Source organism: Podarcis cretensis (genome assembly GCF_951804945.1).
Source record: "Podarcis cretensis genome assembly, chromosome: 8".
Lineage (NCBI taxonomy): Eukaryota > Metazoa > Chordata > Lepidosauria > Squamata > Lacertidae > Podarcis > Podarcis cretensis.
In genome coordinates this window covers 5,958,724-5,979,489 of record NC_137177.1, presented here as the reverse complement: position 1 = coordinate 5,979,489, position 20,766 = coordinate 5,958,724, and the positions used below count along the sequence as shown (strand labels likewise).

The 20,766-nt window shown below is 47.9% G+C and overlaps 2 protein-coding genes across 2 annotated transcripts in view; one reads left to right on the top strand and one right to left on the bottom strand.

Annotated features, from left to right (window-relative positions):
* Positions 1–20,766, bottom strand: part of PSMD8 (proteasome 26S subunit, non-ATPase 8) — a 328,475-nt gene that overhangs the window by 213,325 nt on the left and 94,384 nt on the right. The window lies entirely within an intron of this gene.
* MEIS3 (Meis homeobox 3) overlaps positions 1–20,766 on the top strand; it is a 76,973-nt gene that overhangs the window by 16,724 nt on the left and 39,483 nt on the right. The window contains exons 4-6 of the mRNA XM_079985653.1: positions 1,370–1,420; positions 5,827–5,877; positions 12,383–12,532. Of these exons, the coding sequence (XP_079841779.1) occupies positions 1,370–1,420; positions 5,827–5,877; positions 12,383–12,532 (252 nt within the window). The remainder of the gene's footprint in view (positions 1–1,369; positions 1,421–5,826; positions 5,878–12,382; positions 12,533–20,766) is intronic.

The following is a 20,766-nucleotide window of genomic DNA, read 5'->3' as shown; positions in this document are numbered from 1 at the left end:
CTCAAAGCGGCTCACAATCTCCTTTCCCTTCCTCCCCCACTACAAACACTCTGTGAGGTGAGTGGGGCTGAGAGACTTCAGAGAAGTGTGACTGGCCCAAGGTCACCCAGCAGCTGCATGTGGAGGAGCGGGGAAGCGAACCCGGTTCACCAGATTACGAGCCCACCGCTCTCAGCCACTACACCACACTGGCTCTCTTAAGCAGTATATAGAGCCAGTTGAAGTAAAATAAACTGTGCAGCCTGAATTTGCCACGGTGTGATGGAATCCCAGTCTGGCAGTGCCCCCAATGGGGAGAAAAGCCTTTGGGGATATTGGGGGGGGGGCAGGCAGTGCAGGCAGCAAACTGATGCAGAGAAATGGTGAGCTGAGAAATGGTTAAGAAACTGGTTTTTCTCAGTTCTAACCCCCCCCCTTCTTCTTTTTTTTTAAAGGCATAAGGCATTGTTATATGTGTTAGCAATGTGCTGTTTGTCCTTGAGACACAGCTGGGAATTAGGAAATTCCTTTTACTGGGATTTAGCTCCATCCCCCCCACCCTTGTATCATTTCAGCCAGTTGCCAGAACAACAAAAGGGGAAATGGAGGAGTCCTCCTCACTCGCCGTCATAAAATAAAATAAAATCATAAAACGGAACCCCCAAGGTCAGCCTTTGCCAAGCTGGTGCCCTCCAGATGCCTGGGAATGACTGGGAATGATGGGATTTGTAGTCCAAACACATCTGGAAGGCACTAGCAAGGCAAACCTCGCCTTAGGTGAGTAAACAACTTTTGCTCCAACCCCAGATCTGCCCAAACTGGACTTCACACACATGCACACACAAACACACATACACACACCCCTTTGCAGCTGCCTCTGGATCTCCTCTTAAAGGTCCCACCCGGGTACCAGAATTTTTGATTCTCCAAGTTGGCGGAGCCCTGTCCCAGAACAGAGAGGATGAGGCCAGACGCCTGGGTCTGTTTAGTGCCTTGAAACTATTTACTGCCGCGATTTCTCTCTCGTTTCTTAAATGAGACATGTGGAGGGGGGTAAACTACACTTTTGCATTTTGATACAGGGAGGGGAAATGTTGAGGAATTTTAAAAGCACAGGGGGCTCCTGGGGTGGGGGGTGGGGTGGGGAGAGGGAGGTTGCAAACTCTTGAAAGCGAAATATATGTTCTCCTGCCAGCTGCTGCTCTCAGGGGATGAGAGTCACATTTTTTTGCCGTTTCTTTACAGTTTCTGGGAAATGAGAGAAACAGATTTTTCAGTGATGCGCATCGATTCCTTACATTTCTCTCTATCATGTTTTCTCCCCCTGTACTAACGCTCCTTCTGTTTTCTTCTCTTCCCCCCTTCCCATCCCGAAATGCCCGTTTTTTAGGTTAGGACAGAAAAACCTTTATTTTCTTCCAATCCTGAGCTGGATAACTTGGTAAGGACACTTTTTTCTTTTCTTGTTTTAAGTTTTAAAACTGCATTTCCCCTGTCCGTCTGCCAGGCTTGCCTATTCCGCATAGGAGCAACGAGGTATTTTCTCACATTCACTTTTAGTAATCACTTCTCCACACACACTTCCATTCAGAGAAAGTGTAGTGTAGTGGCTAGAGTAAAAGGTAAAGCGACCCCTGACCATTAAGTCCAGTCGTGACCGACTCTGGGGTTGCGGCGCTCATCTCGCTTTACTGGCCGAGGGAGCCGGCATACAGCTTCCGGGTCATGTGGTCAGCAGGACTAAGCCGCTTCTGGTGAACCAGAGCAGCGCACGGAAACTCCGTTTACCTTCCCGCCGGAGTGGTACCTATTTATCTACTTGCACTTTGAAGTGCTTTTGAACTGCTAGGTGGGCAGGAGCAGGGACCGAGCAATGGGAGCTCACCCCGTTGCGGAGATTCGAACCACCAACCTTCTGATCGGCAAGTCCTGGGCTCTGTGGTTTAACCCACAGTGCCACCCGCGTCCCTAGTGGCTAGAGTATTGGTCCACAATCCGGGAGACCATGGTTCAAGGCCTCACTTGTCCATGAAGGTCCTTGCGTGACCTTGAGTAAGTCATGGCCCCTCAGCCTTATCTTACTTCACAAGATTGTTGTGGGGATTAAACGTGGAGGGGAAGAAGAAGGTACGCCCCCTCAAGCGCCTTGGAGGAAAAGCTGTTATGTAAAGCCGATGAATCAATTAATAAATCAGTTAATATGTTTGCACCATCCAGATGTTGTTGCACTCCAGTTCCCAGCAGCATCACCCACCCATAGCTGTCAACGTTTCCCTTTTTTTAAGGGAAATTCCCTTACAGTGGTACCTCAGGTTAAGTACTTAATTCGTTCCGGAGGTCTGAAACTGTTCTTAACCTGAATCTCTATTTGAAAGGCTGTCTGGTCCAAGCCCAGTTTAGAGATAAAGAACTCTAAGAAGGAAGAGGCCTCGAAGCTGCCCGTCCACAGTTAGCAACACCTGGGCAGCAGACTGAGCAGGCCCACAGCTCACCTGCTTACAGTCTCCCTCACTCTGGTGAGATGTTTTCGTTTCATTTCTAGCCCAGGTTTCCACCAAAGAGCTCAAGGTGGCGTACCGTGGTTCTCTTCCTCCTTGTTTTATCCTCTCAACAGCCTTGTGAGGTAGGCTAGGATGAGAGACAGTCAGTGGCCCAAGGCCACCCAGTGAATTTCACAGCTGAGCAGGGATTTGAACCCTCCTCTTCCAGGTCCTCACCTACTATTCTAACCACAACATTATAGTCATTACTCATAAATAGGTATCTCCATATCAATTGGCAGTTGCGGAATTTATTTGTGGCGTTTCTCCTCCTTTCTGGTGACACAAACGTGGCCGTCCTGCTAACTGCACCCGGGTTCCCAGAAGGATGTGTTTGCAACAGCAGATGAGATGGATGACACTTTCCCGAGGATTGACTGTACAATGGTACCTTGGGTTAAATACTTAATTCGTTCCGGAGGTCCGTTCTTAACCTGAAACTGTTCTTAACCTGAAGCACCACTTTAGCTAATGGGGCCTCCTGCTGCTGCAGCGCCGCCAGAGCACGATTTCTGTTCTCATCTTGAAGCAAAGTTCTTAACCTGAAGCACTATTTGTGGGTTAGCGGAGTCTGTAACCTGAAGCGTATGTAACCCGAGGTACCACTGTAGTGCCTTTAAAGTAAAGGTAAAGGTACCCCTGCCCGTACGGGCCAGTCTTGACAGACTCTGGGGTTGTGCGCCCATCTCACTTAAGAGGCCAGGGGCCGGCGCTGTCCGGAGACACTTCCGGGTCACGTGGCCAGCGTGACATCGCTGCTCTGGCCAGAGCCAGAGCCAGAGCCAGAGCCGCACACGGAAACGCCCTATTTATCTACTTGCACCCGGAGGTGCTTTCGAACTGCTAGGTTGGCAGGCGCTGGGACCGAGCAGCGGGAACGCACCCCGCCGCAGGGATTCGAACCGCCGACCTTTCGATCGGCAAGCCCTAGGCGCTGAGGCTTTAACCCACAGCGCCACCTGCGTCCCCTGTAGTGCCTTTACATGGGTTAAATCTGAACATGGATTTAAGAAGTCGTTTGCCTCAGTCCATGCATGTTTTCTTCAGAAGGAAGCCAGGATCTTCAGTGAGACTTACTCTGTGTACTTTACGTACAGAATAAACTAGGGCACCAGCTGCACGCCTTGCTTGAGATGCAGTAATCCCACAACTTACACGGGCGTTATGTTCCGGGGATCATGCCTAAAGTCAAAATTGGGCATATGGTCAGAGCACATTGGGTTCAATGGCGGGTGGGATTGCCAGAATATTTTCTCATGGATACCCACTGGCATTCTAATTTTAAAATATATTTTTAAATGATAATGATAATGATTATTATTATTATTTATACCCCGCCCTCCCCAGCCAAGACCGGGCTCAGGGCAGCTAACAACCAATAATAAAAACAAGTTGATTGAAATACAACTTAAAAACCAAGATTAAAATACAACATTAAAACATTAAAACATTAAAATGCAGCCTCATCACAGGAGGAGAAAGGGGGGAAAAAGAGGGGGAGGGAATCAAACTGATTCCAAGCCAAATGCCAGGCGGAACAACTCTGTCTTACAGGCCCTGCAGAAATAAATCAGATCCTGCAGGGCCCTGGTCTCATGAGGCAGAGCGTTCCACCAGGCCGGAGCCAGTGTTGAAAAGGCCCTGCCTCTGGTTGAGGCTAATTTGACTTCCTTAGGGCCCGGGACCTCTAGGGTGTTGCTGTTTATGGACCTTAAGGCTCTCCGTGGGGCATACCGGGAGAGGTGGTCCCGTAGGTACGAGGGTCCTAGGCCATGAAAGCTGAATGTGCACACAGGGCCGTCTTACCCATAGGTGCAAGGGGTGCGGGGCACCTGCGCGCAGGGCTCTCAGGGGTGCCAAGCCGAGAGTCCGGCGCCTGAGAGTTGAGTCTGGGGAAGAGCACGCCCGTTGGTCGGAGCGCTGCTGTAGTTTCCTGCTTGGCAGGGGGGTTGGACTCGATGGCCCTTGTGGTCTCTTCCAACTCTATGATTCTATGATTCTTCTGCTGCGGGTGGCTCTGCGCCACAAGTTCGGGGCGACTGAGCCAATGAGACGCTGAGGCAGCTAGCCGGCTCCGCCCTCCTGCGCACCTGGGACTGGGCAACCTGGGGAGGGAGGCGCCAGGTGGATTTTTGCACCCTGGTGTTGCATATGCTTAAGACAGCCCTGTGTGCACAAGTTACACCAAAGTTGAGCTACAGTGGTGCCTCGCAAGACGAAATTAATCCGTTCCGCGATTTTCTTCGTCTAGCGTTTTTTTCGTCTTGCGAAGCAAGCCCATTGACAGCTTAGCGGATTAGCGCTATTAGTGGTTTAGCAGCTTTTAGCGATCAGCTGTTAAGCGGCTTATCAGCGGATCAGCTGATAAGCGGCTTAGCGGCTTAGGAAAAGGGGGGGAAAGGGAAAAAAACTCGCAGGAACTCGCAAGACATTTTCGTCTTGCGAAGCAAGCCCATAGGGAAATTCGTTTTGCGAAGCGCCTCCAAAACAGAAAACCCTTTCGTCTAGTGGGTTTTCCGTCTTGCGAGGCGTTCGTCTTGCGGGGCACCACTGTATAGTGTATCTGATTTGGCCAGAGTGACACAGGCCTAAGTTACATCCCATTGGAATGACTGTAACATGTTCTATATGGGGCTGCCTTTGAAAAATGCTCCGAAACCTCAACCGGCTCAAAGAACGGCAGCCAGTTTGTTGACCAGGGATCAGAAGACTCCTTTGCTGGAACAGCTCCACCAGCTACAGGTCTGTTTCCAGGCACAGTTCAAAGTGCTGGTTATGATCTATAAAGCCCTACACCATGTAGGCCAAAGCTCTCTGAAAGACCGTATTCTCTCATATGAACCTGCCTGGGTTTTGAGATCTTGAGGGAAGGAAGGGGGGGGCATGGGACAGGGCCTCCTCAGTGGCTGCTCCCAGACTTTGGAGTTATCTCCGTAAATAAGTTAGCCTGGCCCCCTCCTTGTTGTCTTTCTGTTGGCAGGTGAAGACCTTTTTGCTCCAACAAGCTTTTGGGAATTTACTGCTTTTAGTTAACGGGCTGGTGGCATGCTGTTTTCATTGTAATTATTGGTGTATTTATAAACAGATTTCATATATGCATCTAGTTTTAATTCTGTCAATGTTTAATTGCTTTTTAATGGTGGGTTATTCTATGTTTTCAGCAGCTCTTGATTTTATCTGTAAGCCGCCTTGACTCCTGTTAAGGAAAACGGCAGGCTGAGACAACAACAATATCACAGTCTAAGAAAAGTAATACAGTCACCAATCTTTAGCAACAACTTATTTTTCTCTCTCTTTATAATTGCAGATGATCCAAGCTATTCAAGTTCTGAGATTCCACCTTCTGGAATTAGAAAAGGTACAGATGTTTGCTTTGTGATTTATTTTATCCTTTTCCCACCCGCAAACCCTACACTCCCACCTCAAAAAACCCCCCTCAGTTTTAGCAATTTGGAAACTAGGCAGAAGGACATGATTGACCCCTGCTTTATTAGTGGCATCCCTGATTGGGAAAGAGCTGTGGTTTCCTACAATAACTGCTGAAACCAAATGTTGGGCAAAATCAAGTTTGCTGAGAAGTCAAGTTGTGGTCAGTATGTCTTCCTTGCTGCAGCTAGTTTAGAATCCTGCACTGAAGAAAGTTGGATTTTGAAACCTGCATGAATTAGGTAGATTGAACCATTATTATTTTTTGCATGCGTTCTCTGACTTCTGTGTAAATCATGTGGTGCATGCTCTAGTTATCTCCCGCTTGGACTACTGCAATGCACTCTACGTGGGGCTACCTTTGAAGGTGACCTGGAAACTACAACTAATCCAGAATGCGGCAGCTAGACTGGTGACTGGGAGTGGCCGCCGGGACCACATAACACCGGTCCTGAGAGATCTGCATTGGCTCCCAGTACGTTTCCGAGCACATTTCAAAGTATTGGTGCTGACCTTTAAAGCCCTAAACGGCCTCGGTCCTGTATACCTGAAGGAGCGTCTCCACCCCCATCGTTCAGCCCGGACACTGAGATCCAGCGCCAAGGGCCTTCTGGCGGTTCCCTCATTGCGAGAAGTGAGGTTACAGGGAACCAGACAGAGGGCCTTCTTGGTAGTGGCACCCACCCTGTGGAACGCCCTCCCAGCAGATATGAAGGAAATAAGCAGCTATCCTATCTTTAAAAGACATCTGAAGGCAGCCCTGTTCAGGGAAGTTTTTTATATTTAATGCTGTATTGTTTTTAACATTTGATTGGGAGCCGCCCAGAGTGGCTGGGGAGACTCAGCCAGATGGGTGGGGTATAAATAATAAATAATAATAATTATTATTATTATTATTATTATTATTATTATTCTGACATGCTTGCCATTTCACATGGCTTGTTTTGGTTCTGCTGATATCCTGCCCCAAACCTTTAGAAAACGTTAACTGAGGCCCACCTCCCAGTACCTGAGACTTCAGGCATTGCCACACACCTCCAGGCATATCATGAGGGACAGAAACTTGTCTTTATAAAAGGAAAGTTGATGGCGGGGAGGGGGAGTTGAGGTCCTCCACAGCAGAATTCTCAGCCTCATAGTGCAATATCTCACATATTTCTTCTGTGCTTCTGCAAAACTAGTTTTTTTATATCTCGAAGCAAAGCCTGAGGTGGTCTCTGGGAAAAATGAAAGGGTGAAAAATCCCACTATCTCAAAGTATAGGATTCTTTTTTAAAAAAAAAACAACAGATCAATATCCAAGTTATCCTCCAGCAAAAAGAAAAAAGTTTGCAAATAATTTCCCTTTCTCACAAGCAACAGCTGTCTCCAATTTTGAAGTATTTCCTCATATGGGAGTGAGAAGGGGAGAAGTTTTAAAAATAGACTCAGAGTCCAGTTCTCCATTATGTTTTTACGGCACCAGAACTCATAGGTTTTCAGATAAATGCTAATCTAGCGATGTTCCCCACCCATTCATACTGATGGCTAAAGAATACAGAAACGACGTCTCTCTGTGTGTATCTTGTAGGTTTTGTGGCTCGATCCACAAATCTCCTGGCCACCACAATGTTCAGGTTTTCATCCCACAACCGCCCGTTTCTGAGCCCAGGACAGGTTGTGAGACTTCAGATCTGAGCTATCGAGCCACTATATTTAGCAAAGCCACTCTGGCCTGGAAGCCACTTCAGTTTAGTGGCTCTGGTATTGCAAACCTCATCCCAGGGCCCCGGTGCTGCAGCTGAGCTGAGAGGAGCTGGCTGGCTGGGTCGCAAAGTGGCACTTTGCCATGCGGCTCAGCTCCTTCGCAGCTCCCCTTTTGCTTTGATCTCACGGCTTCTAGCTCCACGTTGCCAGCTTCAATTGTTCTAGGCAAACGTAACTGAAGGCGAAGCTGCAGAAAGGCATCCAGTGAGATCACACTGGGAAGCTGAGCGAAGGAGGGTTGGCAGAGCCATCCTTATGCCCGCTGCTTCCCATCACCTTTGGCTCGGCCTAAAAGCAGCCTTTGCCAACATGGCGCCCTGTAAATATTTTGGACTACAGCTAGAGTGCGCCAGGTTGGCATAGCCTGACTAGACAGAAGTACTGTTCTTGGGGGACAGGGGGCGGGCTGGTGTGGAGGACTCCCTGGTCCTGAATGGGGCAACTGTACCCCTGAAGGACCAGGTGCGCAGCCTGGGAGTCATTTCGGACTCACAGCTGTCCATGGAGGCGCAGGTCAATTCTGTGTCCAGGGTGGCTGTCTACCAGCTCCATCTGGTACGCAGGCTGAGACCCTATCTCCCTGCCAGCAGACTGTCTCGCCAGAGTGGTGCATGATCTGGTTATCTCCCGCTTGGACTACTGCAATGCGCTCTATGTGGAGCTACCTTTGAAGGTGACCTGGAAACTGCAATTAATCCAGAATGCGGCAGCTAGGCTGGGGACTGGAGTGGCCGCCGAGACCATATAACACCGGTCCTGAGAGATCTGCATTGGCTCCCAGTACGTTTTCGAGCACAATTCAAAGTGTTGGTGCTGACCTTTAAAGCCCTAAACGGCCTCGGTCCTGTATACCTGAAGGAGCGTCTCCACCCCCATCGTTCAGCCCGGACACTGAGGTCCAGCGCCGAGGGCCTTCTGGCGGTTCCTTCATTGCGAGAAGTGAGGTTACAGGGAACCAGACAGAGGGCCTTCTTGGTAGTGGCGCCCGCACTGTGGAACGCCCTCCCACCAGATGTGAAGGAAATAAGTAGCTATCTTATCCTTAAAAGACATCTTCAGGCTGCCCTGTTTAGGGAAGTTTTTAATATTTAATGTTGCATTTTTTTAACACTCGATTAGAAGCCACCCAGAGTGGCTGGGGTAACTCAGCCAGATGGGCGAGGTATAAATAATTTATTATTATTATTATTATTATTATTATTATTATTATTATTATCATTATTATTGTCATTGTCGTCGTCATCATCATCATCATCATCATTATTATTGCCTGTCTATATATCCTGGTGAGGTCTGGCGCAGAAATAAGTGTATGAGGTGCATGTTGGTTTTTTAAGTTCAGAAGAAGCTGGGTTCATCGGAGGTTGTTGCCTAGCAACCACTCCATTTGAGCGATGCCTTGGACCAGCGTCTTGGGCATCCTGCGTTCATAAATTTGGATGTGGGTGGCTGATATCACAGTACTTAAGATTACAGGCTGTGTGTCAGCCCAGTTAGAATTTCATCCTTTGGATCACGGGCAAGTGTAAGCCAGTGAGATTATTTGATTGAAGTTAGCTGTGCCTGTTAATTTCAGTGGGTCTACTCTGAGCAGGACTAACGTTGGATGCAACCTTTTGGGTCTTCCCTGCAAGAGACAGGCCATGCTCCTTGGCTTAGGGTCACGTCCAAACTGGGGGCCGTTGTTTGTTTTGCTCTAACAAACCACGGTCAGTAAGCCAAGGACAAACCTTGGCTACAGATCAGAGTTCCTTGGAAGGGAAACAAACCACAATCCCTGATTTGGATGTAATGCTAAGATAGGGATCGTGGCTTGTGTCTGTCCAGTGCTAGCAGAAGGGCGGGCAGAAAAAACACAACCAGATTGTGACTGGTAAGCTTACTGAGACTTGACAGGGCCTTTTTGGTGATAGTTTCCGGGTGTGGAACACCTTTTCTGGCAAGGTACACCTGTCTCCCTCACTGTTGAGAAAGTTAAAAATATTCCTGTTTACCCAGTCAGCTGATGGCTGATAGACACTGGCCGTAGGAACCATGAAATCAATACCTGAGGGTGTGTCGTTGCTTTATTTTTTAAGATGTTCTAAATGTTTTATTTTTATTGCACCGTTTTGATGTTCGCTGATCTGGGCTCCCCTGGGAGGAAGCTCAGGATAGGAATTTCATGAACAAAACGAATAGATAATAAATAAATGTGGCCGCAGAAATAATAATAATAATAATAATTTATTATTTATACCCCGCCCATCTGGCTGGGCTTCCCCAGCCACTCTGGGCGGCTTCCAAAAGAATATTAAAATACTGTGATACATCAAACATTAAAAGCTTCCCTAAACAGGGCTACCTTCAGATGTCTTCTAAAAGTCTGGTAGGTGTTGTTCTCTTTGACATCTGGTGGGAGGGCGTTCCACAGGGAGGGCGCCACTACCAAGAAGGCCCTCTGTCTGGTTCCCTGTAACTTGGCTTCTCGCAATGAGGGAAAGCTAGCAATTCAGGGGGACGGACTATAACCCTTCTCCCTGACGTGGCCAACTTCCATGTGAAACCTGAATGTTTATCTTTACAAAAACAGAACAATCCTTTCACCTAGAAATCTAACACAGGGACATGCCTCCTCCCTGACACTCTAGCTTTCGGGGCACAGGCTACCCACCTCTCTGAGTTATTTGGTGGGCCCTGGAAAAGAGTGGGTGTCAGGTCTACCCCCCTTTAACTAGCCCAAACCCACAAGTGAAAACCCCACTGGTTGCCTCTACAGGTGGGGCATGGCGTTGTGTGTGTGTGTGTGGGAATAAAGGCACACTCTTTGCTAGGGTAATGAGCTCGTTAGCCATGCAGTAAAACTCAGTGTTTGCAACCTGATAAATCCCTTGTTAATGTAATTAACCCTTTGATTCACGCAGAGGGACCTGCTGCGAGGCGGCAGACTCTAGAAGCTGGGGTTTAATTCTTTGTCCTGGGGAAAGGGGTGTTTCTGAGTTCAGAAGAGGGAGAAGGGGGTCAGTGGTGCTCTGCTGGGTCAGAGACAAGGCTGTGGGGAGGTAGCCCCATTCAGCCACCACTGAAGTCTCTTAGATCTCTGACATGCTAACATTAAGGGGGTCCCAAAAATTCACCAGGCAGTTACCAGATCCAGACCGGCTTAGTCTCAGCAAGGTGCTGGCTTCAAGTACCTTCAGAATAAGCCCTGGCCGGCAGCCTGTTTATTAAAAACAAAAGCCCTGCCAAGTTTCTAGAGCCTAATACTTCAAGAGGAGCTTTGGAAGGGGCAATGGGGTATTTATTTATTCATGTTAGAGCATTCCTTAACCGCTCAGTATTTCAAGAATCTCCCAGTCTAAAAAACAAACAAATATACAGTGGTACCTCTGGTTAAGTACTTAATTCATTCCGGAGGGCCGTACTTAACCTGAAACTGTTCTTAACCTGAAGCACCACTTTAGCTAATGGGGCCTTCTGCTGCCGCCGCGCCACCAGAGCCTGATTTCTGTTCTTATCCCAAAGCAAACTTTTTAACCTGAAGCACTATTTCTGGGTTAGCGGAGTCTGTAACCTGAAGCGTCTGTAACCTGAAGCGTCTGTAACCTGAGGTACCACTGTACTGTTAAAGCAAATGAAATGATAATGAAATAAGAAGACTGAACTTTACAAAACCCACACATACATAAACAGGAACAAAAACGGAGCCTGATAAAACAGCAATATAAAAACGCAGAAAAGCGAATAAAGCTGAAAATCAGAGGACTCAAAAACATGTAAAATGGGGGCTTTTCTTATGGGGCAGGGAAATCCTGGGCATATAAATATACCCTCTGCTTCCTGCTCTTGAACCAGCTACTGATGCAGCAAAGGATATTATCTGTTATGCCATCATTAGAAAGGAAAAAGTCCATATCTGCCCCCCCCTTCCGTGAGTTCTTGGTTGCTTCCAGAACTCCTGAATGTTCAGGTAGAATACTTACCAGCTGCTAATTCCTGGCTTTTAAACCAGCCACTCCTGGCTATTTTTTCATTTTCACTCATCATCAACAACCTTTTATTCGACCGTCAGTCAGAAAAAAACAAATACATTCGTCAATACACAGTTAAAACATCCAAGAAGATTTTAGAGTTTAGCCAACACTAAAAGGGCTAAACAGATAGCCCCATGTCAATACAGTCAATTATGGTCTTGCGACGCTTAAAGGCTAAAAAAAGAAATTTGGCCACCAAGAAAGGTATAGCTCTAGTGACATTATTCAGCAAGTGTAAAACCTGGTTTTCTTGAGGTAGGAAGCTAAGTTGACATAGGAGTGGGTCTATAAGGTTTTGTCTAAGCTCTGCATAAGAAGGGCAAGTCAAGAGAATGTGTTCGGTGGACTCAACCACACCGATAACACAATGACAGGTTCTCTGGGCGTATGGTACTCCCCTGTACCTTCCCCACAATATCGCAGAGTCAAGAACATTTAATCTAGCCGCTGTAAGAAGTCTGCGGTATTCCACATAGTGGATTTCTGCAAGGTAGGGGGCTGGTATGGTCCGATAAATCTGGTCCCCTAGGAACATCCCAGGTTTTACCTGGGCTATGTCCTCTTGTCTGGCAATATCACTCAGTCTCCGGGAGATCACATCTCTAGCTTGATTGTACGTCATAGACTCAAAGTAAAGGTGAGACAATCCATTTTCACTTTTTTCTTTCTTTTTGGCAGGTACATGACCTCTGTGACAATTTCTGCCACCGCTACATCACTTGCCTCAAAGGGAAGATGCCCATTGACTTGGTCATTGACGACAGAGATGGGGGCTCGAAATCTGACCTCGAAGATTTTGGCGGCTCCTGCGCCAGCCTCTCTGATCAGGTAGGACACCTGCGGGGCATGAGCTTCGGGCAGCAAGCCTTGGCTGCAGCCGAACCGTTTGCCTGCTGCAATCATAATTTGACTCTAAGAAAAAGTTTTCAAGGAGTTTTCTGCCGACATGGAAAATTTGCAAATGTAGATTCTCAGGTGCGTGTCTGAATGTTGTGCTTGTGATCAACTATAATGCAAAGTCAACTATATTGCAACATGTTTTATAGGAAAAGTGGAGCGGTGTGAGGATCTCCCAGTGCCATTTCCATGCACAACTCTACCTTGATGCTAAGCATCATTTGTGAGTTTGGGATGCTTACCTGCAAATGGCTCAGGGGTTAAAAGTGCTGAAGGTTCCATCTTTAGCATCTTCAGGTAGGACTGAGAGGTGTGAGAATGTTCAGGGTGACAAGACAGGATATATTGATTATTAATATCCTTCTAACTTGCACTATGTGATGGCCTGGGATTCGGACTCGGAGGCTGAACCTGAGGGATCCCAGCCTGCACAGGAGTCCCCGCCTCCAGAACCAGCTGAGCCGGGGCTGGGGCTTGAGCCTGAAGGGTCCTCACCTATGCTGGATCCTCAGGTGCAGGCTCCAGCTGAGTCTGCTCTGCCTCCTGAGGTGATGGAGGACCCATTGCCTGCAGGTGCTCCACTCTCAGCCCCGTCAGAGGAAGCTGAGGTTGCCTCTGGGTCCGGTAACCCTCCAGCCTCTCCTGAGCTGCAGAGGCTCAGGGCAGAGAGGCGGAGGGATCTAAGTTCCCGCAGGAGGAGTGCTCTCCTCCAGGCCAGGACAGGCGAGTCACCAGAGGATCGGGGCCGCCCTATGCCTCGGGGCAGATAAAAGCCGGCCAGCCCAGTCCCAAGTTGCGGGAGCAACATTGTTGGTAGCCTGTTCCTGCCTGAAGCCTGCCCTGCTGGCGCTCCTGACCTCACCCGACTCCCTGCCTTGGACCCCGCTTCAGCTTTGACGGACTGCCTCCATACTGCAACCTCGACCTCGGACTGGACTCGGACCTTGCCTCACGGTTAGCCCACGGGACCAGCACACGCTAGCAAGTTCCTTTACTTAGCAGAGTTTACATTCCCCTTTTTACACGCACAGCAGATAGCTGGCTGCAGGCTTGTGTAAGCCTCTCACATTACCTGTTTCAGATTGTATTGTACGTTCCTGGTAAGTTCCCTTGAATCCCTCTTAAAAGAATAAAGACGCCACAATCTTATTCAAAGTCAGTAAAAGAAGTTTACTTACATCAGTTCACAGTTGGATCCCTGAAGGCAGACTTAGTTACAAATATGTACATGTGGTTCTACCCCATATTGGAGGATAATCCCAGAACTTCTGCTAGCTGAGAGCTAGCAGAGCAGTCCTAGCTAGAAGCTGGTCAAACGAAGAAGGAAGTGAAAAAGAGAGAGGTGTGCTGCGTGACTCGTCCTTTTGTTACCTGGACAGGTTAGGTCACGCCCACCTTCTATCACATGCAAAAGGAAGGATGGTCCAGTCCAGGAGGAACAGGAAGTTTCAACTGGCTGGACCAAACATCCCCTTGCATGTCCACTCTAGGAAGGCAAGGAATGTTGTATTTGACTGCTCCCAGTGGATTACATCCCAAAAGATGGCCCCTTTTCTGGAACCATGGAAAGCCACCACTAGCCAGTGTAGACAATAACAATAATTACGTTCGACATAGACCAATGGTCGGACTCGCAATACAGCAAATTCCTATTTTCCCAATAGCCAATGTGCAATTGGGTTAACAGCAGGATTTTCCAGATCGTTATTTCACATTGCAATTTAGGATGCTAGAGTTGTTGTGCTAGTTAAAGATGATAGTGATCTGGCTTAATGCTATATACTTCATTTATTTCCTTTTTTATATATATACAATGGCACATAGCTCTTTTTCTCCTGTGGAAAGAACCCTTTATAATTAGTTATTTATTACCATTAGCTGTGCCGCCTTTTTGTGATGAAATTTTAAGCCCGTGTTTGCCGTTTTCTCTGCTCTCTCGACATGCTGAAATTCTCTTCTTCCCATCCCTGAAAAAGGGCAGGTTGAAACAATCGTTTTAATAAATAAGTAATCCATCATGTGACCTTGTGTTTTCTTACCATTTCTGACTGGCTTGCTGGGCAAGATTTATAAGAAATCTTGTCTGGCCTCAATGCGCTCCCCTTTTTCTTTCTGAGAGTTAATGGCAACTTTTCAGAACCCAGTTGCTGTATGTAATGGGGGACATAACATTTGCTGCTGCAATGATGTGATCCCACCCTCTTCAGTTTAGGAAATGATAACCGCAGATATTTCTTGTACAGCTGTTTCTTCCAAACATGTTGAGTTCAGAAGAGTTCCTTCTAGTCTTAAATCCTGCCCTTATCCATGGCCTGCTGCTCCAGCTGCCTATTTTGTGCGTGGAAGTGTGGCGATCCTTACCTAACCTGCTTTCTCTGCTGGGAGACCTGGCAAATATGCCCAATCTACTGCTTCAGTCTGTTACAAGTGCTACCTAATAATCACTCTGCTTTTGTAAAAAACTACAACTAATCCAGAATATAGCAGCCAGACTGGTGACTGGGAGCAGCTGCAGGGACCATATAATACCTGTCTTAAATGATCTACATTGACTCCCAGTACGTTTCTGAGCACAGCTCGAAGGGTTGGTGCTGATCTTCAAAGCCCTAAGTGGTCTTGGCCCAGTACAGTCAAACGCTGGTTCTCTAATGGCTCCGTTTTTGAACATTTTGGCTCCCGAATGCCAAAAACCCAGAAGTAAATGTTCCAGTTTTTGAACGTTTTTCGGAACCTGAATGTTCCAAAGCTCTTGCAACCAATCAGAAGCCACGCCTTGGTTGTCAAACGGTCTTCCGGAACGGATTACGTTCGACAACTGAGATTTGACTGTATAGATGAAGGAGCGTCTCCATCCCCATCTTTCAGCCTGGACACTGAGGTCCAGCTCTGAGGGCCTTCTGGCGATTCCCTCCCTGCGAGAAGTGAGGTTACAGGGAACCAGACAGAGGGCCTTCTCGGTGGTGGCGCCCTGTGGAACACCCTCCCATTATGGAAATAAACAACTATCTGACTTTTAGAAGACATCTGAAGGCAGCCCTGTTTAGGGAAGTTTTTAAGGTTTGATGTTTTGTTGTGTTTTTTATGTTTTGCTGGAAGCTGCCTAGAGTGGCTGGGGAAACCTAGTCAGATGAAAGGCAAATAAATAATAAAATTATTATTATTCTAGGCGGGGCCAAAGCAAGTGGGGGGGTGCCGACCCCCTCCCTGTTTTCATCTCCACCCAACAGGCTGCCACACTAGGGAAGAGCTCACTTTTGCCACAGACCACTTGCAGAGAGACGGCCCTTGAAAACAGGCCATACAGAATTAGGCCAAAGGTCTCCATTTTGCCCACAGACCACCGATGACTCCCCAATGTTTAGGACAGAGGCTGTTCCCAGTCCTAGCTGGAGTTTTGAGGGTGCGAACCTTTTGTCTGCAAGTGCGTGTTTTGCCACGCAGCGATACTTTTTGCCGAGGCAGACGGAGGCGCAGAAATAACACTTGGATATCCTCAGGCTACCCGACGTCTCACATAAAGCATTTTGAAATATAGCTGACTTTGGGAGCCCTCCCTGCACCCCGCACCCCCTGTCCTGTCTCCTAACAGGTTTAGCCGGCTTCTGCTTGCTTCAAAAAGCCTTTTGATGGGCAGGGAGAAAGGAATGGTGTGTTTGCATCCTACAAAATCGAGCTTATCTCTCAAGCCGCTTTCCGCTCTCTTTGTTGTTGTTGCTGCTGTTGTTGTTTAGTCATTTAGTCGTGTCCGACTCTTCGTGACCCACTGGACCAGAGCACGCCAGGCACTCCTGTCTTCCACTGCCTCCCAGTTTGGTCAAACTCACGCTGGTAGCTTCAAGAACACTGTCCCACCATCCCGTCCTCTGTTGTCCCCTTTTCCTTGTGCCCTCCATCTTTCCCAACATCAGGGGCTTTTCCAGGGAGTCTTCTCTTCTCATGAGGTGGCCAAAGTATTGGAGCCTCAGCTTTAGGATCTGTCCTTCCAGTGAGCACTCAGGGCTAATTTCCTTCAGAATGGAGAGGTTTGATCTTCTTGCAGTCCATGGGACTCTCAAGAGTCTCCTCCAGCACCATAATTCAAAAGCATCCATTCTTCGGCGATCAGCCTTCTTTATGGTCCAGCTCTCACTTCCATACATACGCTCTTTTTGGTCTACCTTAATTTGGGGGGGGGGGAAGTGATTAATAATGGTGTAAAATAAATATAACCCCTCCTCTCCCAGCCCGTATGGCCACTCTCGCCCCTTCCCCTGTAAGGGAAGTGGGGGAAGGGGGAACCCATCTCTCCTTGCAACATTCATGAGTTTGAAAGAAAAGGGTCGTACATTTGGAAAATAATTACCCCTGACAGTTAGCTGGTAATGAAGGAGCCGTGGTCGCCTCTTTCACTGCCCCTGATCTCTCCCCTCCCCTCCCTGCTCCGTCAACTTTTTCATTTTTTCCCAAGCCCCGCTAATGCAGTCAACACATTCATTTGCCTATAGCAACTTCCTTGCATTTTTAATGTGCCCCGGGGCTATCGGGCTGGAAGCTTCGCAGAGTGGAGGGGTTTTTTCGGGGGGGGGGGGCGGTTGGCGCAAGGAGACGGGGGAGGAGGAGGCTAATTCTAGCAACATCCGCAGCCCGGCATCTGAGGACCAACTCTTTTCTTAGCTGTTCATCTCCTCTTCCAGACTGAACATGAAGGGGAAAGAAAGTCACTGTTGGGCGGAGACCAGGCTTCTCCCATCTCCAGCGACTGCCTAAGGAAGCCTGTAAGCGAGGCCTGGTGGCCTTCCCCTGTTTTTCCACCCCACGCCCTGCTTTATCGCAGGTACACTGCGCCTCTACATGGAGGTTCTGATTAATAATAATAATAATAATAATAATAATAATAATACAGTGGTACCTCGGGTTACCTACGCTTCAGGTTACAGACTCTGCTAACCCAGAAATAGTGCTTCAGGTTTAAGAACTTTGCTTCAGGATGAAAACAGAAATTGTGCTCTGGCGGCACGGCAGCAGCAGGAGGCCCCATTAGCTAAAGTGGCGCTTCAGGTTAAGAACAGTTTCAGGTTAAGTACGGGCCTCCGGAACGAATTAAGTACTTAACCCGAGGTACCATGGTAATAATAATAATAAATTTTATTTATACCCCACCCTCCCCAGCCAGAGCCAGGATCAGGGCAGCTAACACCAATAAAATCACAGTAAAAACATAATAGGGAAAAATGGGGGGGAACAATTTAAAATACAGGTTAAAACGCAATTTAAAATGCATTAGCTATTGCATTCGAGGGCTTTCAATATATGCCTAACCTCCCCCTTATTTTATTCTTTTTAAAAAATCAAGTCATCTGAATTTCCCATTTTCACCCTTTGACACTGAAGGTGTCTATATTTAGACCTGCCCTGTTCTCCCAATTGTAAATTGCTAGGACTAATTTTAATACTGCAGTATTATTATTTTTACACCTGCAGTGGGTTCTTCTGATGAAGGGCAGGTAAGAAGTGTGCTTTGGGTGGGCCTACATGGCGCGTAACGTTTGCCTGGCTTTTACCCAGGGCCAAGCCTTGACTGGGGCAGGCCATGCCCTGTGGAACTCCTTGCCAATAGAAGTTTGGCAGGAGCCACCCCTACCCCTTTTTAATGCCTTCTAAAAACGGTATTATTTAGACATGCCTTTCAAAACCTGAGATTCTTCGTTTGACATTCTTATTGCAGCACTGTGTATTCTCTTCTTGGATGAAAGTGCAATTTTTTTAATAAAAAAAAATAAAATAAAGGTAGTGGCTTTTGCTGCGGCCGTCCGTTCCACGATTGGGCATGGGGTGGGCAGATGGGGAATGTTCATATCCCAAATAATAATTGTTGAAAATTCAAATCCCGCCCCCGTTAACATGCTTCTCTCTGCTTACGGCCCTTAAGCCTCCGTCCTTAAGATGGGGGGCCAAATCTTAGCCCTGGACTTGACTCTTAAGCGGCTCTCGTGAAATCCGCTTTGGGCAGAAGCTGCTGGGCCTGCACTTAATTAACCGCTAGTGTTGCTACCTTCGCTTCCTAGAGTTTGAAACAGCGACCCCCTGACCCCTCCCTTCCCGTTTATTGTGGTCTACAAGTGTTAGGTTCGCTTTTGAAATCCGCAGCTCCTTAACCCCTTGAACCCCTTAGGCCTCTCGCTTGTGGGGCTCCTGTGATCAGCTCTGCCAGGTTAATCAGGGAGGGCATGAGAGGGCGGGGCGGGGGCGCGGGGGGCCCGGGGCTTTGTTTTAGTCCCCTGGCAAGTCGGGGGGCTGCAATCCGAGCCCCTTCGGTAGCTGCGCCAGAGGCCCGGTGTCCCCCTTTGAACTCTCTTCAATTGGGCAAGGGAAGGGGAGGGAGGGGGGGGTCAAAATAATTACAGCCCCAGCGGAGGCGTTGTGGAAATCCCTGCTAAATCCGGGCCTCCGCCTCAAAGGATTTATGGGGAGGAAGGCTTGCATGGGAGAAGGAACTGGGAGCTGCGGATAAGGGAATTGTCCCATGGTAGGGATTCCCTGAGCCGGCAGCAGCCTCTGGACAGGCGGAAGTCAAACCAGCGAACCTGCCACCCTTGCCAGGAAAAACAAATTTCGTAGAATCGTAGCGTTGGAACGGACCCTGAGGATCATCTAGTCTAACCCGCTGAAATCCAGGAAAACGCAGCTGTCCCTTACGAGGATCAAACTTGCAACCTTGGCGTTATTAGCACCATGCTCTAACCAACTGAGCTATATTTTGTCCGTTCGTTTCTTCCTGTCTACACAGGGTCAGGGTAGGGAAGAATTAGCCTACCAGTGGTCCCCGTTTACAAACACACTAGGGATACTAATAATACTGGCCTACCTTGCAGGGATGCGGGTGGCGCTGTGGGTTAAAGCACAGAGCCTAGGACTTGCTGATCAGAAGGTCAGCGGTTCGAATCCCCGCGACGGGGTGAGCTCCCGTTGCTCGGTCCCTGCTCCTGCCAACCTAGCAGTTCGAAAGCACGTCAAAGTGCAAGTAGATAAATAGGTACCACTCCGGCGGGAAGGTAAACGGCGTTTCTGTGCACTGCTCTGGTTCGCCAGAAGCGGCTTAGTCATGCTGGCCACATGACCCGGAAGCTGTACCAATAAAGCCGGCCAATAAAGCGAGATGAGCGCCACAACCCCAGAGTCAGCCATGACTGGACCTAATGGTCAGGGGTCCCTTTACCTTTACCTTGCAGGGATATTGGGGGGACTTTTGGGGGGGTGCAGATTGGGGGCAGGCAGTCTGGTGCCCTCCAAATCATTGTTGGACTACAGTTGCCATAACGGGGGGCCACATGGCTAACTTTCCATACTGAGTACCCAAAGTAACTCGGTACTATTTTTCTTCTCCTTGTCATACGCTCAGGGATGAGGGATGCTTCAAGGTCAATAAAGAATCAACTGCAGGGTGTTCTAATTGGTTTACATGGGTCGTCGTAAGTTTTTCTATCTGGGTCTCTGCCACAGGCGTCTATTTTGTACGGCCTTTACATTCATCTGCTCTTATTTTCTGTGTTGTGTTTAACTGGTTTTCCACGCCACGCTCATTGCATTTTGTACCTTGCCTTGAGGTATGGGTGGGGGAGGCGATTTAGATAGCTAATTAGTTTAATTAAGAATACAATATCGATTTGACTCTGGTTGCATGGCCTTTGGGACAGCTGAGGACTTTCAAGGATCGGCTCAGATCTTGCAAAGCTTCTCTTCCAAGCCATTCACGGAATGCCCAAGGAATAAGAATTACCTTGCAGGTGACAGATGAAGGGTTCTATCTATCATCTATCTATCTATCTATCTATCTATCTATCTATCTATTGTTACGGAAATACCAGGGGGGGCACATCTTTAAAGTTAAATATTACAAATATTATGCCTGAATGTATCCTTTCAACTTGACAGCTCAGGGAAGCTTTAAAAATAATATAAAATCATCTCCTTTCCCAGTTTCCTCCATTCCAAAGCTTTTCCCCTTGAGAAAGGACTTCAGGAATTTCTCAGAGGTGACAATTGCTGGGCTCCTTGTTAGCCAAAGGAAGCCAAATCTCATCACCTGACTCGCCTCAGGCTCCAGACATGCAAAGGAACTTCTATTGTACTTTTGGGTGGTGGGTACTTAAGACATATTTGTCTATGCTAATCTTATACCTGACTCT